The sequence below is a fragment of the Chinchilla lanigera genome, unplaced genomic scaffold (assembly GCF_000276665.1).
Source record: "Chinchilla lanigera isolate Chin_1 unplaced genomic scaffold, ChiLan1.0 scaffold00010, whole genome shotgun sequence".
NCBI lineage: Eukaryota > Metazoa > Chordata > Mammalia > Rodentia > Chinchillidae > Chinchilla > Chinchilla lanigera.
Window position 1 is genome coordinate 25153580 of NW_004955411.1, and position 18633 is coordinate 25172212.

Sequence of the window (18633 nt, forward strand, 5' to 3'; positions counted from 1 at the left end):
CAGAGTGTTTCGGTACAAGTCCCACGCCCCTCATCCTAGCCCCACTTTTCAGTACATCTTAGCAGGCCTTGTTTTCAAAAAAGACATTAAAAGTTGGCAAGCTTCTGCCTACAAAAGTCAATCAAATACTTCCCCGTTTACCTCTACAACCCTTCCCGCCATATTCCTGAGCTTTATTCAGGACATAACAAAGAACAACATTCCAGTGTGAGCTCAGGCTGCAAAAGAAATAGCTTCTGAAAAAGCACTGTACACTCGAAGACCATTTTAAACTGATGATGATTTGTAAAAATATTTCCAATGTTCTTTCAATGAAAGGTTCTGATCCAAACAAGATCTCCAAGGGGATGGCGACAAAGTCCTAATGGTGGCCCTGTGTGTGCGTCATCTGCTCAGCTTGTGCAAGTGATTGTAGTCATTGTTGCCTGGATATCGAATTCCTTTGCCTTCAGATCTTCACACAAAGGAAGCACAATAAAGAGTGAAATGTGTTTCTATCACAACAAGTCCAAGAAGTTGAAAGAGCCAGAGGAATGTTACCACATGAATCCCCACAACACCCCTGTGAGGTAGGTAGGTGGAGGGTATTGTTGCCCCCACTTTACAGGTGGGAGAAATGAGGCACGCAATAGTTAAGGGACTTGCCCGAAATCACATAGCTAGTCACTGGCAAAGCTTAGAATAAAACTTAAACTGATTAGCACCTAGCACAGTGCTTTGCACACAGTAGGTGTTCATTGAGTATCTGTGGATTTTATTTGACTTATGTTCAACATACAATATACACACATAGAATACAAGTGGCCACCATAGGACATTTATCTCCTACATGTTTTCTGGTATCTCTCATACTTCATATCCTGGAGGACGAAGGATGTTTAAGAATCTAGCTCATAACTAAGCCCTCAGTTGAGGAAGATCAGTATAAACACTATCAGCTGACAACCCACTCGTTTACCTGCTCCATCACACACTGTTAGTTTTCAATGAAAACAGAAATGGATTTCAGGAACCATGCTGACTTTTTCTGGAAGTGGGGGCTGTTTAAATGGAGCCATCTGAATGGGTCTATGTTCTGTTTGTACAAAAAAGAACTAAGGCGGCCACCGTCCAGTTAGCCTGTGGGCCACGCCCAGAGATCTCCTCTCAGTGCAGATGGATTTCTACCTGGGAAACTGGAACAACCCCAGGGAGTGGCAGCTCCGAAGGAAGAGGGTCGGCGAGGCTGGATGTCATTTGCACTGTTCGTGGTCTGTGTAGTCATCCATGTCCACGTCAGAATCAAAGAGTGAGTGTCCAGTGAAGTCTGTGTCTGGGGTTCTGGAGAAACTATTCTCTGCCCCTTCGTCTTCAAAGGTCTCTGTCCTTGAGTAAAAGCTGAAGTCTAGCAGCGGGGTGTGGGTTTTGCTGCCTTCGCTGCTCTCCTCAGATTCATAGATAGTGTTGTCGTCGTCATGGTGCCACTCGGGCCAGAATTTCCTCCTTATCCTCTCACAGTACATGGCAAGGTTGATCAGCTCACCTGCATGTGGCGGAGAATAGGAGAAGACAGGGTTATTCGCAAAGGCAACCACTGAACAGTGGTATAGTGGAGATGTCCACGTCCCATCAAAATCCAAATATAATAGGATGTTAGGCCTCCTGGAAGTGAGTAGGTTGGGAAGACAAATCCCCTATGACAGGGATTAGTGCCTAATAAAGGAGGCTCTGGAGAACTGCCTGCCCCTGCCACCCTGTGAGGACACCATGAAAAGACCCTCATGTTCTACACACTGGGACACAGGCCCTCACCAGACACGGAATCTGCCCACACCATGATCCTCAAAAACTGGAGGAATCAAATTTTGTGACTTACAAGCCACCTAGTTTGTGGTATTTGAAGTAAGACATCCAGCCACTGGGCTTCCTGGGCAGTGTGGGAGAAAGGGGGAAAAGTAGACATTCACAGTGTCTTCCCACAGAGATACTGTCAAAATATTTAGATTGTTATGCACCTAGTATGAAAACTAAGTCCAAAAACTTCAATTCAGTAAGCGGACTCAATGAAATTAAAGAGTGAACTCTGTGTTGATGAGATGTGGCGGGGTAGTTTATCCAAAATGACAGGTAAATTACAATCATTTGGCCTTGTGAAGCATTCTGTGTTTACATAGCGAGAGAACTAATGACTTGATTGGTTCACATTTAAATTAATTTATAAAATTCACCAACTGTTTGTTGCATTAAGTTGGCCAGAAGTAATCATTCATTCCACAATTTTTTTTGTGACTTTACTATAGGCTGGGCGCTATGCCAAGTTGGAAAAAATTAATGTTAGGATAAAAACTTCGCCCTAAATAATGCATAAAATAGATAACGTAGAGCTGTCTTTCCAGATAAGTGTGCCTACAAATACATTTAGTAAAACCAAAATACTTTACTGTTTTGAATAAAAGTGAACAACTGCACCAACAAATGATTTCCCAATCAATCTCTGGACTATTTCTTTTCCATGTGAATTAATGGAACACTTATTTGAAGTTACTAACATTGCCTGGGCATTTATCAAACATCATGTAGCACCCGGACCTCATTTCCTTATTTCAAATGAAAAATAAAGAAAAAGAGTGGGTTTTTGCCTTTTGTCCACCAGGTGGCAACATTGTTTATAAAATACATAATTTAGCACTATATCCTATTATGAGCCCAAAATATTCTTTGCATACTTTTAAGTCATATGTCTTCACTTAATATGTAGGTGATCCATGTTTCATTGCAGAAAATTAGGAAATATAGTTAAGCAAAAAAAAAAAAAAAGAACAATAATCCCATCCTCCATAATAATATTTTCATTTATATTCTTCCAGGAATTTATGTATTTCAAGTACATTTACATGTGTTTATATTTGCTATATAAGACTTACTATACAGTCTCTTTCCTGTCCTGCTTTTTCCAGTCAAAAGTCACAATGGATATTCAAATTTCACACTATGAAAACCATGGTAATTTCACAGAGTTTTGTTACACGAACCACCACAGTTGCATTTTGTTTTTACCAATCCCCTATAACATGTCATTTCATGTTTCTTTATGAATAGCTCTGATTATTATAGTAACTACTCTATTTTTCTGTTAAAGAAAGTAATATAGTTTCCTTTTGGAAAATTAGAAGTCTATATATAGAAATTATATAAATACATAAAGAAGGAAATAAAAAACACCTATGTTTTCATTAATCCAAGGTAATAATTAATATGTTGGACTAATTCATTTCATTTTTATTTTGTATTTATTTATTTATTGCTATTATTACCTATTATCTCCTGTAACATTTTTTCAAACATTTCCCCTTGTCAAAGCATGATTGCTGTTTTCCTTAAATGAGCACATCCCTACCACTATAACCAGATAAATCCTCTACTTCCTGGGTCCCATAAACCAGTGGATATATGCTGGTTCCAGCTCAGTTTTCTGTCTTAGATGGCTCTATATGGGAATTCATTCTATATAAGAAATTCTATATAATTCATTCTATATAAGAAATCATTCTGAGCCAGCTACAGCAGATTATAGGTCCAAGTCCTATAATCCTAGGACTTGGGAGGCTGAGGCAGGAGGATGGGCATGAGTTTGAGGCCAGCTTGGTCTACATAATGAATTCAAGACCAGCCTGTGCTATATAGTGAGACCCTGTCTCAAAAGACAACTAAATAATCCATTATGATTGCCGGCTACCAGAAGCTATTTATGTACATATTCAGGAGTCAAGAGCTGAGAAGCCAACAACTTTGCTCTTGGGAGGAAGCTTTACTTATTTTCTCACTCAAAGAACAGTCATGCAACACCTCCTGGGTACTCCTGCCAGTCACGGGTAACCAAGGGTCGGAAAAAGATGTGGAGTCTGCGGCAAGAGCAAGGAAAAGGATCTAACATGAAAGGCAAAGAGACATCAAGAATGAATTGGGCCACTTCACCATAGGCCCTGAGGAGAGCCCTCATCAAATCCTTCCTCTTCAGCCGTTCCCAAGGAGCCACCAGAAAATGAGAATCTATTCCCAAGGCCCACACGGATGCGGCCTTTTCTGTGTACCAGGCACCACGTAAAGTGCTTTGCTCATCTGCTGAATTTCTGTTAACTTCTATGGTCCTCGTGCCCCTCACCAGGACTCTCTTCCGACTCTCCACTAATGCATGAACAGCCAGGCCTGGCATTTAACAGCGTTGTATCACTTGTCCCAGACTCTTTTCTCTGTACTCTTTGCTGGGATCTCAAGAACTGTGCCAGCCTTACTAGCAATGAGCCACTGTGGAAAGAAGTGATCATTGCGCCGCTCAGCTGAGAAGGGTAGATCTGGATGAGAAGAGGTCCTCCCCACACCCTATCCCTGAAAAGAGTGGATCAGAGCGTGCAGCTAGAGGTGGGACTCTGCCTTTCTCTGGCTTTACCAAGTCCTTCCTGGGCCCAGCTGACCTGCTCAACAGCCAGAAGAAATGGAAAAGGATGGCAGTAGACACAGGTGGTGCGAAGTCCATGTGATGCGCCTGTATTAACACGAATGCCTACACTGAAGATGTAAGCCTTGTGAAGTAATAGAAAAACTGCTCTTCTGCAAAGTGGGTTAAACAATCAGATAACAGCTTCACCCTCTAGACCTGTGATGGCGAACCTTTCAGAAACCAAGTACCCAAGCTGCAACCCAAAACCCACTTATTTATCACAAAGTGCCAGCACAGCAATTAAACCCAAATACTGAGGTTTTAGTTTAGAAAACACAACTGTTATCTGGTTCTTGGCTGCTGGGACGACTTGGTTCATGTGCCAACAGAGAAAGCTCTGGGTGCCTACTGCGGCACACACACCATAGGTTCGCCACCACTGCAAGTCTAAACTGTTGATAACACCCAGTACCGATGTGGGTGCAGCGGTCAAGCACGGCTCTGCATGGCCTGTGAAAGCACTGACTGCTATGACCCTTTTCAGAAATGACCCGCTACCTAGTGAGATTTTTATATGTACCGGGTTTGGCTCAGGATTCCACTTTTAATACTCTATCTACTAATACAAAAGTATCGGTATTTAAAGATATATGTGCCTGGATGAATGTAGCATTACATGTCACCGTAAAAAAAGGAGAAGGAAAAAAGAAAAGAGGGGAGAAGGGAAAGAAGAAAGGAAGAAGAGAGGGGATGAAAGAAGAAAGGAATGAAAAGAAAAAGACAGAAACAGCCTGAATGTCCAACAATAAGGATTGATTGAATAAACTAGCCATTCTGTAGAAAATAGTGTACCTGTTAAAAAGAGGTGATGTTTTGTTAAGTGAAAAAAGCAAGTTACAGGGTAATATGTTACGGTATTATTCTGTTGTTTAGTTTAAATAAACAATAAAAACAAACCCAAGCACATACATGTGTAAATAAATTTGTACACCAAAAAAGAAAGTCACAGAGGAATCTTTAGTAGAGATTGTCCTGTGGAGGGCAAGATATTGGATATAGCTAGAGGTAAGGTCATATATTTATTAACTTTCTGTTGTATGGTTCAACTTGTGACCATCATGTTTTACTTCTGTAACTTGAAAATGCAATAAAATTAGTAAAAAAAATAGTAAAGTGATACTCTCAGACAATTTGAGAAGATATTTATCAGAAACTGATTGCTCCTCTATCCAGAAGACAATACTAGACATCATAAAGGGTCTTTCTCCTGGAGTTTCTCAAATGGAAAAGTTTTCTTTTTAAAAAGTGATCAGTGTTGCTGAATGAGGGAGCGCATGCTTGTAATCCCAGCACTCAGGAGGCCGAAGCAGGAGGATCACTGCAAGTTGGAGGCCAGCTTGGGCTGCACAGTGAATTCAAGGCCAGCCTGGAATACATAACGAGACTTTGCCTCAAACTCCCACCCTCAGAAAGTGACCAGTGTTATATTCTTGTATCGGTCTAATTTCTTTAATAATCAAAAACACTATGTACAATTTGACACAGAAAATACTGTCAACCGGAGCCAGAGTCCAGGACTAAGCTGCTCCCACCTGCCATTCATACCCACTTTGAGTCATTAACAAGCAAATATTTGGAAAACACTGGCCACTGCCCAAACTTACTCACGTCTCCGCAGATAGGAACTCAGCTCCTCCCTGTCTCAAGCCTGTGTAGGTGCTGACTACACCCGTGGTTACTCTCCTCAGGGCTTGTCGCACGAGGACAGAGGCCACTGAGCACACCCGCTTCTGAAACGCTCCAACACTACTAGAATGCTGTAGTGAAGACACTCCCTTTGCCTCATCTCCTTGATGCTAAAGATAACTGACACTAATTCAGACTTCAAAATACAAGCACCCGCAAAGGCCACCCGATCCAAGCCTTTCCTGTGACCCCAGTGCCCCCACCACAGCCTCTTCCAGCTGGAGAGTGCGCACAGGGGTAAGAGGGTACTTACACATTTTCCAAGGACAGCCAGCATTTTTCTATGACTTAAGCTATCAAGTAATAGCAAAAGAGATACCCAAGTACAATAAACAACCCCCACTGAAAGTTTCTGAGTGAGATTTTCCTTAGAATGCAGAATAGAGCATTCCTTACCCATTCAGAAAGTAGTGTTTGGTGTGGTTTCTCTAGGGCTTCAGAGGCTGGGCAGGTGTGCTGCAGAGTTCTTTACCATGAGACGCTTCGATTTTGCTTTCCTGGGCTTTTTCAATTGCCCATCTCTGTTTTAAAGAGTGCCCAAACCACATGCAGTTCTCCAACAAGGGCACTCTGATTAAAACAGCGATTCTGATTCCATACCAAGAGTGTTACTGACAATAAAACAGATTCTTTTCTTACTATAAAAATTGTAAAATTTTCAAAATAAATACTATGCAGGCCTAACCAAGGAACTAAAATTTGGGATGCTTTCAGACATTACTCATGCAGATGGAAATTATCATGGCCTTTCTAGAAAGCCCCTGAGCCATACAGAGCAACCAACCCTTTCACAGTGATTCCCTGCCTAGGACTTAACCTCAGGACATGACTTGAGCATGAGCTAGATCACACATGTACATGACTATTCACTATCACACATTGGGAATAGTCTACAAGTCCAGCAAAAAGAGATTAATCACATAAATTGCAATGGAGCTATAATGTAGGATATAATTAATGACAAAAAATTCATTTTTAAATAATATTTAATAACAAGGGAAAAGGCCAGAATGCTCAGGTTGTAATGCTTAAGGTTATAAATATATCAATATTGTGATCCCAATTAAAAAAATGTATGTATAATTCTATATCTTGTACTTGGTGAGGATATATACCACAATATCAACGGTAGTTCTGTGGATGATTAAGTGAACTTATTTTTATTCTTTTAAAACACTTCTATCTTTGCTAAATTTTCTCCATTGTACAAGTAGTATTTCTTATTTATATCTATGTCTAGATACACACATATGCATATATTAATAATCGCTGAACATTCAACTTACCAACTCACCTACCTTCTTACTCACCTAAATTAAGGAAAATTTCTTACTATTCTCAACAGCTCCAGAAGTAGTTTGTGTGGCTTTGTAAATAATAACTAGGACAAGAAATCTAATATTCATTCCTATACCTGTACATGTGGCAAGACCAGCAGTGCCTTGTCTCGATCCAAGGCATGCATGCTTCTGAGCTTCGGGCCGTTCTAAACTACCCAGGTTCTCGGTGTTTTCCACTGAGGCTGCCTCTCCTTACTGCTTGGGAAAGTCTCCACCACAGAGTAAGCACAGCAGGGAAAGGAGTTGAGAACAAATTCCCCGTCTGGCTGTACGTTAGCAGCTCAGATTGAAAGGTTTAGGAGGAACATAGAACTGACACCTAAAATGAGACTTAGAGACACTCTGTGGACCTCACTAATCCACATTGCACCAATCCCAAAGGAGAACTAGAAGTCACTGGCACATCTTTAAAAATCAAAATACATGTGCCAGGCATGGTGGCACATGCCTGTAATCCCAGCACTCTGGGAGGCTGAGGCAGAAGGTTCACAAGTGAGCAACTAATCAAAACCCTATCTCCAAATAAGAACTACGAAAGTGGGGTAGGGACTGCACATGCACCAAAATTGCCCAGTAAGGATGGTGCCAGATTTCCCGGATGTGTCTCAGGGTGGGACCTACAATCAGTCCTCCAAAGGCTGATCATTTCTCCAGAGAAAACACTAAATTCCTCAAATCCATTGAGGAGGTAAGGCAGAAGTAGCTAAATCATAAATACATTAACAAAATATGCTTCATTCTGAACAAAGAGATCCTACATAGTCTGAGAGTACTACTGATAATAGATCCCTAAATACTTCCAAGAAAAGGACCACCCCAGTGGCGGTGAATGTGTATAAGTAAATGTCTGAATGGCCTGTATGTGCCCAGCAGTACGTGAGTTAATTGTGAGTGGTGTGTACACATGGGTGTGTAAAGGTAGTTTGGCGGGTACTGAGGAAATGGAATAATAGAGACAGTGTATACAAAATAGTCCTGCTGGGTGTGGTGGTGCACACCTGTCATCCCAGCACTCAGAAGGAGGATCATTGAGAGTTTGAGACCAGCCTGGGCTACAAAGTGAGTTCAAGGCCAGCCTGAGCTGCATAGTGAAACCCTGTCTCCAAAAGGAAAAAAAAAAAAAAAAGCCCTAAATAAACTAAAAGGAATCAGTATCTTTAAGAATACTATAGAAAATGTGATTCAGATAAAGAGAAAATAATTTTTAAATGCTGCAAACATCACCAATATGATAACAGAATCAATTTAGAAAAACTTTAGTGATGAACTTAGATGTCCATCAATACTGTTCCTAGCCCCACTCAGCTGACCTCCCGGGAGACCTTCAGTCAGCGCCTGATCCATTCCAGCCAAGTCTGCTAACGTCTCTGAAGCCGCGGCCCCATGAAAAGCGGGATCTGGAGAGGAAGTGTGCTGCCCTCGGCCTGGTCTGAGCTCCAGAGCACGCACCTCAGTGGGCCTGTCCACACAGGTTCCTCCTGCGGCCTCACCTACCCGCTAACGACCGGCACCCCACGTCCTTCTCTTGTATCATCTGTGCCGCGGAGCTCCAAGCGTCCATCCATTCACCAGCATTACTAATAGTACTCTATGTGCCTTTCTGCTGGTGACCTCCCCTGTATCCCCAGGCTGCTCAACTGATCATCAGCTCTAACTAACTCTGGTCAGTCGCCTTCCCCAAACATACTGAGCTGTGATTCTCACATCTGCAGCCCCCAGATGCTTGCTTAGATGCTGCTTTAAACTGAAAATGACTTCAAATAGCTCCCACCTCTTTGAGAGTCCCAGCAGCTACATATGTCACCCCACCCTACCCTAATATATACATGCACACACACACACATACACACACACACACACAGATATGCATACAAAGATGTAGTCCCAGGACATCAATCCAAGGTGAGCTCACTTTCCCTATAAATTTTATTCCTGGCTACCACCCTTGCCCCATCCCATGTTCATTGCCTAGACCTGGTCCATTTACTGCCACCTTGACCTTGTTCCCAGTAGTGAAGAACTGTTATTCTGGCAGGCCTGACAGCCAAGATTTCACTAAAATATGTACCAAGATTGTGCTTCTTTGCATACGTTAATAGTACATGGTATTAGCAATAATTCTTTGGCATCAGACTTAGCATTTGTTGACAGTTTTCCCACAGTGTTGACTTTCCAGCTCTATCATTCCCAGTATATGATCCAAAGTTGCCCTCACTGGTGTAGCAGAAGAGTTGAATTCAAGTGATTCAGTCAAATGTAACCCACATGCAAAATATCTAAGACCAGTTCAAATTCAAAAAGAGCAACTGAAACCGGCAGTGAGTTCTTCAGTCCCACCTCACCCCAGTTGCCGCAGCACTGGATCCGCCAGAAAATGGTGAACCACCATTGCTCAAAGGACCACCAACATAACTAGGGTACTAGGTGGCATTCCAGCCCTATTTCACAACAGTTATCAAGTCCCACTGACGAGCCGGCAGAAAACTGATGCTGGCCCCAGACACCACAGCCTTTAAACACAGCTGTGCTCAAAGCATCAGCCTAGAATTCTACATGCTGTTACCCCTGCCCACCACCCTAGCACCTCCGAAAGCGGGCAGAGGTTTGTAGGGCTTGCCTTTGATCAGCCGCTCAGGTCTTGTCCCTGGTAAGGTCCACATTGCCTGTGCCAAGTGTCCAAAGACAGTGGCGTCGAGAGTGGAAAGTTTGGGCCCCATGAAGTACTTCTTATCACCTGCAGCGGACAGAACAGAGAGATCACTGGGCTGGCCCCCACGGTGTCACGCGATCACACCAGCATTCAGCACACTCTTTATACGCTCATTTCACTGTGCGACAAAAATTCACAGAGTCAAAGTGCATGCACGACTTTTTCTTTAAAAAAAGAAAGAACAAATTAAAAAAGAGAATTAAATGATTCTGTGAGGTATCAACCTATAGGTAGCCAAACAAGGAACACATCCAGGCAAGCATAGGAGAGAGGGTGTCCACAGAAAAAAGAAACGCTCACCAAAGGGCATCCAGGGGCCTTACTGTCTTGAGCTGTAATAATTAAAACCTGTGGTGCTTCAGAATACCTGGAAGTTGCTTCAGCCATCTCAGAAGTAACACAAACCAAGCACCCTCAACCTCAGTGCTCACATGATTAAATTAATGCAGACCCTCGGGAAAAACAAGAAGCCTGGACTATCTTGGAAGTTTGGAGGCCAGGTTTTCCACGGAATTTCCATGATCTTGGGAGGTGCTCAAAACACAAAGAGAAGCCATGAGGTCACAGGCTCATGTCTGGCATCGGGCCACCAAACGAAGGTATTTCATGCTGTACCCTCCTCTTCATTTCTACCGTAACAACTTAATTCCGGCCTGGGCTATCACACTCGACTAATGAAAATTGTTCCAAGTGTCTCCTCAGCCGCTGTCTGGTCTGACATGTAGAAGCACAAACGAGGTTCAACCCAACCAAGACACATCCTGCACCACTGTTCTTCATCTGGTCATGTCCTAACCTCTGAATGCCTCAGTTTTCCTATCTATGAAGTGAAAATGACACTGAAAGTGCCTACTCCTTAGCGCTATTGTGAGAACAAAACAACAAACACGCGCAAAGCAACAAGGACCACACCCAGCTAGCTCAGGGGCTGCCCTTCCACACCCCCCTGAGCACTCTTCATCTGTCGCTCCCTTCCACACACACTCTCCATCATTTATGAATAAAAATGTCCAAATTCAGCTTGGAAGATGAGGCTCTGTATGGGCTGCTGCCCATCCATGTTCCAGTTTGACCCCTCGCTCCTCCCTTACTCTTGCAAACGTGGGGACATCGCCACTCTGCTTCCCATGCCACACCTTTGCTCATGCTGTACCCACTCCTTCCCCTGCCCCCCAACCTATGTGTGCTCTCCACCCTCCTCTATCTGCTCAACCCTTCCAGGTCAGCCACAGCCTCTTTTCAAAGCTTTCTGTCTGCTCTGCTGTTGGCAAAAAGAGCTTTCAACTCAAGTCCTAAGTTCAAATTTCATTTATGCACATACGGCAGGACTCTCACACATGCAATACACGTTAAACTCAAATTTCTGACTATAAAATTGGAAGATTTGCTGACTGTTGTGAAGAAAGACTGAGGTGACTTGAGCAGAACACACAGAGGATCTATCCTACCTCATCCTCTCAAACCGCTGGTGCCGCTTTTTCCCCAACACTGTACTACACACAGGCTGCTTTTTTTAGTATATGTGCTGCCGAAGCGAGCACCACAGGTTGGTTTTTATTTGTAAATTTTATTTTTCCAGCTAAATGGCAAGGTCTTTGAAAGTAAGAGTCATTTCTTATTTTTACTTAACAAACTCTCACATTGTGTTTCCTACATGTGTGGCATGGTTTTACATGCTGCACCCATTCTTTTTTTTCTTCTTTTTTTTTTTTTAATTTTTGTCTTTTTGAGACAGAGTCTCGCTATGCAATTCAGGCTGCCCTTGAGCTCACTTTGTAGCCCAGGCTGCTCTCGAACTCTCAACAATCCTCCTGCCTCAGCCTCCGGAGTGCTGGGATTACAGGTGTGCGCCACCACGCCCAGCACTGCACCCAGTCTTGAGCGGCAAGGTGAGGTAGTTAGAAACTGAGCTGGGTGGGAAAGTGCGGACAGTGGGAGCGTGAGTTCACAAACCAACACAGCACAGATGCAGCTGAAAGACACTAAAAAGCCTTTCTACTCCCCAGTCCACAGGAACCAAGAATACCCTACAGAAGACAATATGCTGACCCTAGCCAAAGTGTCTTTTCTGGTGTGAACAATCAAGTCACTCATGTCAGAGCCCTTCAACATTTGAATCTTACCCCAGGATCTAAGCCTAACACCCAAACATGAGAAAACATTACTTGGGTAAAGATAAGATCAAAATAACATCTGCCAAATGGGTGAATACACAGATGGGTTCCTGTTTTCCCCAGGCACAGCTATTGTGAGCCACACCTGGATTCCCTTATTAGATGTTTGTGGAACAGAATAGTATGGGTCTATTTTACCCCCTGTGATGCTCAGGGATACATATGTAAAAAATAAAAAAAAAAAAAAAAGCTACACAGACCATTTGTTGTCAAGACAATCAGTTACTTCTTGATGGGGCATCTTGCTGGCTGTATGTCTTAGCTGTTCCCCTGTTGGCATTAAGCAAATTAGGTGGGCAGGACGATGCCTCGCAGGGGCTCTCAGGCCATTCTGCTACAGCAGGAGAAGTGCATCTGCCAGTTGACCCAAACTCCTTTACCCTTGGGGCATTATTGTGGGTTACCATAACCCATTCCATACTTTTCTAATGAAATTATGTACTTTAGCATAATGGTAGCCAGCTGTGCGTCTCAGTAGCTGCGCCTGAAGGATATAGAAAGCAACCTTTGTGTTCACCTACTTGGTATGATGAGCAGCAAGGTACGTGCACCTGTGCAAAAGTGTCAAATGATTTTACCCACGTAATGGCCCGTGTAGCTTTTTTTTTTTTTTTTTTGCATATGCATCCCTGAGCATCACAGAGGGTAAGATACACCCACACTATTCTGTTCCACAAACACTTAATCTGCCATAATAGAATCTGAGTGTGGCTCACAATAGCTGTGCCTGGGGAAAAGAGGAACGCATCTGGGCATCCACACATTTGGCAGATGAGCAGCAAGGTGTGCACAGGAGTTCCAAAGCAGCAACAAGTGAGTTTTACCCATGAAATGCTCAGTATTGAATTTCCTGCATTTAGTATTTTTTTTTAAGTTTTCTTTTGATTCTCTCATAGAAGTAGCCCATTTCAGCACAGTGGTGCATGAAAAACCTGGTGGCTATAGCTTTAGGCAGTATACGCAAAAAAAAAAAGCCTTCCAAATACAATATAAAAATATGTGCCCTGCTAGATGTGAAGACACATACTTTCAGTTTAGAAATTTATCCTGGAACTCAGCCACCAATTCTTAATTTGTATGGTAATCAACCAAAAGGTGTTGTGAACAGACTTGTGCTCTCACCTCCCAAACTAATCCGAGTAAGACATTCAACAGTTGGTTCGCCAGTTTCTGATTGATGTTACATTTGCTAACAGAGCACAGGTTGACTAGCCTAGGAACTGTACGCAAGAACAAAGCAGAAATTCCCAATGAAATGCTGCAATTTCAAAATAGATAATTATATAGTACAATCTTTGGATTTCAGAAAGATATAACATTGGCTTTGTACACAGCAAAGAAAAACTAACTGGTACTACTGATGTCAACATTGCACCATGATGGAAAAATTGACAGAGAACCTTTGACAAAATTGAAGCCTGAGATGAACTTTTTACAAAAAACCAAAGGTGGAGTTAGACGTTATGATGTTACGCAACGATGATGTCATGCAAAACACAAAATGTTGGCCAATGGTTGTGTTTTACTTGATCTTAAACATATATGGCATGAACAGTCTGACAGTTTACAAAGAAAATAACAAGTGCAAAATATCATGGAGAAATTGTCTTAGAGCGTTGGGACAGGAACTCATAAGTTATCATGCACAACAGAGGAAGAGCAAAAGGTTTCTGCCCAGGGGACTATGCAAAAAAAATTGTGGAGCACACTGGTGAGCTCACAAGGAAGAGGCAGATGCAATATCACAAACACCTACTACAACAATAGGAAAACCAAAAAAGATGTCAGCTGTGCCCTACAAAAAAAGGACAGGAAAACAAACATGGTGCTATCAGTGTGATACTTGTGCAGGGAACATGCAGTTTTCATGTGTGAATACTGGCTTGGGTGTGGTAAAGATTATTTCTGTGGTAGGCTTTTGTTGTAGTTCACGTAGGCATTTACTTCTGATGTTATCTTTTAGGTTATGTAAGCAACATAGCTGATGTGAAAATTATGATGTCTATTCTAAAAACTCATTAAATATTTGACATTTTATTTTACTGATATTTTATTTTTCTGCTAAGTGCACACTGTACAATATAGTAAAATGCTCCTGACAAGACAGCAAGACTAGCAAGATGTAAAGTATGTGTTACGAAAAAGACAGGAAAGCTAAGCATATGTGCTGTCAATATTAGTGAGACGTGCATATGGAACTGTCTTGGTTACTTTTCTCTCGTTGCTGAGACAAAATATCCAACGGCCAAAATGAAGGAAGAAAAGGTTTATTTAGCTTACAGTTTGGGGAGGTTTCAGTCCATACTTGGCTGGCTCCGAGGCAGAAGATAACAAAGCAACAAGAGCAAAGCGGGAATGGCAGCCTAACAGCAAACAGCCAGAGCAAAAAGGAGGAATCATGGCAAGCAGCCTCTTTCCCTGCCTTACACTGTAAACAGGCTACCCCCACCTAAGGGGTGTGTAGCTCTCACATAATCTCTATGCCCTCCTCTTCCACAGGCTCAGGATGTATACAAAGTAAGCACCCTGGCTCCCTGCTGAGCCACTTAGCCAGACCTCTAGACTCCCCAAGTTGACACAATGTATCAACCATAAGGGGAACACACAGTTGTTATATGTAAAAACTGCCTTGGGTGTCACAGTTGAAGCAAAGATTATTTTTGTTGTAGAGTTCTATTGGTCTTTTCATTGTAGTTCCAATAGGAAGTTATTTCTGATGCTATCTTTTAGGCTTTGTAAGCAACTACACAGCTGATGTGAAAATGATGTTTATTCTAAACATGCAATACATATTAAGAATTTAAGACTTAATTTTGTTGATAGTTTATGTTCCTGTTCATTATACACTATCTAATATAATAAGAAAAACAGCAAGACCAGATGAGATGTCAAGTGTGTCCTACTTTTTGTAGGCAGGAAAGCTATACACTATCTAATATAATAAGAAAAACAGCAAGACCAGATGAGATGTCAAGTGTGTCCTACTTTTTGTAGGCAGGAAAGCTAAGCACATGTGCTGTCAGTGTAAGCAATGTATATATATGAAATGTGCTGTGATGTGTGAAGACTATCTTAGCTGTGATAACTGAAGTAAAGATTATTTTTGTTGTACAATTCTATTGGTATTTTCATTGTAATTTATATAGGAATTTAGTTGTTACTGTTTTAGACTTTGTAAACCAAAAAACAGTTGATGTTAAAATCCTGATGTTTTATGAACTCAATAAATATTAAAAATTCAATACTTTATTTTTTATATTTTTCCTGTTAAGTACTCATTGTTTAATATAATAAAACTCGTAAAATTAAAATCAATAATTCACCAATAGAAATACTTTTAAAGAAGAGAGGTGGGTTTTGCACACCCTTTAGTATGCTCCTTTAACACAAAATTGCTGTGATGCCCCAGCTATGGACTGCGTGAGAGCTCATGGCCTCAACACAGGCCACCTCACGAAGTAGAAACCACAACAGGGCTTTTCAGCAACTTTGAGAAGCTTCATAACCGCTGCTTCGGAGAGGAGAAAACATGAATTTGAAAAAATAGCAACAATGGATTCCTGACCAAAAAGTAAGTTAAAAAGAAGAAACAGAAAAGTTGATTTCCTTGAACTGCTAAGAAAAAGTATCCTGAGGGAGATGCCAGAGTATGAATCCTGAGGTCTGTTGCAGAAACCAAAAACTTTGGGCACAAGGTGAAACAATATAGATGGAGAAAACATTTGGGAAACTTTTTTAAAGGGCACATAAGACCTTGATAAAATTTTTAAAAATCATAAGATACATAACCATTGGAACCCATACATCAGCTAGTGCATAGAGTGAGTGTGTAGGCAAAATCCGACACTTGGTCCCCGAACACTGACAGTGGAAGGAACTGAGTTAGCTGGTAACAGGCCCACAATAAGAATGTTGGCACCAGATCTGCTGCCCTCTGGCCCACGCTCTTGTCTCCACCACATGCCACACACATCATCACCGCAGAGGCAAAGACCCCAGGGAGGAGGAGGAAGGCTGGCTCTATACATCTGCAGAAGGATACAGTGGTCAGGACAAAGTCTGATACAAAGGATGCAAAGTCTGTAGAAGGATACAGTGGTCTTGTGATTACAGGAGATCATTTTCTTTCCTTATATGAAATAAATAAAAAGTAACAGAGACCTGAAATAGTTTTAAAAGTTGCTTGCAAAGAAAATATGGGTGGAATTTAGTATCTGGAAAATGTTGAGTGATACAAAATTCTATGTGTATACACAGATACAGAATAGTTATAAATTTAGAGGATATAAAAATATCCTCTGTCATTAAAAAGTCCTCTGAGTATCCAATAACAGAAAGCTTATTTAAATTTTTATTTTGAATTATTTTGAGGTGTACAGAAATATAACAAAAATAGTTCAGTTCCTGTACAGCCTTCAAATAGCTTCCACTAATGCATACATTTTACAGAACCGCAGTACATTTATCAAAAGTAGGATATTAACCATTATATAATACTATTAACTGAACTATAGACTTTATGCAGATTTTTATTATTTAACGAATTTTTTTTTCATTTTAGGAGTTAACCATTGCATCTAATTGTCCTAGCCCTTTAATCTTCAATTTGTGAAAGCTTCTCGAGTTTGTCTTTCATAACCTTACTCTTTTGAAAGAATATCAGGTATTCTATAAAATATCCATCAACTTGAGCTTACCTAAGGTTTTCTTGTGATTAAAGGAGGTCATGTGCTTTTGTAACAAATACACAGAATAGTGTATCCTTCTTTGAGGGATAATTTTATGTCCCTATTGGACTATACCATGGAATGCCCTGGCATTTGTACAATCTTCTGAGTGTGTTTGAAAAAGTGTTTCTGGATAAACTTGGGACTTGCCAGCCTTCCTAATTATGTAAGCTTGTTCTTTATAATAGATTTCTTTATGTCCTGATGGACCTGTTTCTCTGGAGAATCCTGAGTAATACCTTTGGTGGGCATCATACCAAGAGGTACTTGATTTTAAGTTTTATCTCAGGTGATGCTAACCTTGGCCACCTGGAAAAAGTGGTGTTTGACAGGTTTCCTCATAATAAATAAACTGGTTTCTTCATTAATACATATTTCCCATTGTATTTAGTAACATTAGGACTGTACAAATATAGATACTTTAGGACTGTACAAATATTCCGTTTTTCGTTAAACCCTCGCCTACTAATTTTAGCACCCATGGTGGATGTTATCTGAAACAGTTGTTGCTACAGTGTTTGCTTAATTGTGACTTTCTATTTCTCTCATTCCTTCTACACATATTGATCAGAATTCTACTGTCCTTCCATCCCCACTTCCTAACGTATTCAATTATTTATTTATGTAAGTATGCACTCATGGATATGTGTTTTATTCTGTGGGCTGGGATCCAGTATTCTCATTATGAATTTTGTTGCTCAAGTTGTTCCATCTTTAGCCTTCAGGAGTTTGGCAAGAAGCATTTCTGAAAGGGAAATAAATTAGATTTGATTCTATTTAGAAATAGAAACTAAGCTAAAGGTTTCAAGTCTGCAGCACTCCCAGGGTTTACCACCAGAAATTCAACCACCAGAAGGGTTTAACAAAAACAAAATACTAAGAGTATTTCTGAAGGAGCAGGCACACAATTGAATGACCCTGGCAGCTTCTGCAGGGATGGACAGAAGCAGTGAGAGATATTTGAGCATCTGGAACTCTCCCTGACAGCCTCCAGGTTGGAAGTTTAAACTCTGAGCCATTGGTGAGGGTGATTGAACATCAAACACATGAAAGCTCTGAGCAGTGAGTGGGCCCAGGGTATACCACACTCCTTGAAATATGCTCCACCGAAGGTCAGCCTCCATGTACCAAGAACACCTCCCCCAGGAGTATGGAGCCTTCCTGCCTGTGAGAGTGAACTCACAAGTGTAAGGTGATTTCAGGTGCCCGGGGCTATTTGAAAACCTCCTCAAGTGGTCACCAGGGAGTGGAGACCATGAGGAAATACCAGCACAGTAATCAGCAGCAAGAAGGGAAGGCCCATGTGGATCTGAAGGAAGGGAGTCCATGGCCAGAGTGGCAGAAGCTGGCTCTACTGAGCGGGTAAGGAAGGACAGCTGGTCGTAGGCATTTCTGGAATCTGATATGACCAGTGATTTAGGCAGGGCCTCTCCATGAGAAAGGATGTCCTATAGATGCAAAGGCCACTGAGCATTGAAGGATGACCAAAACCTGAACAGCGAGCACTGAATCATGAACA

The 18633-nt window shown here is 41.5% G+C and overlaps 1 protein-coding gene across 1 annotated transcript in view; it reads right to left on the reverse strand.

Moving 5' to 3' along the window:
• Positions 1–731: 731 nt before the first annotated feature.
• Positions 732–18633, reverse strand: part of Faxc (failed axon connections homolog) — a 66024-nt gene continuing 48122 nt past the window's right edge. The window contains exons 5-6 of the mRNA XM_005377800.2: positions 10121–10237; positions 732–1522 (exon numbers count right to left, since the gene is read on the reverse strand). Coding sequence (XP_005377857.1) covers positions 1233–1522; positions 10121–10237 — 407 coding nt within the window. The 3' untranslated portion in view covers positions 732–1232. The remainder of the gene's footprint in view (positions 1523–10120; positions 10238–18633) is intronic.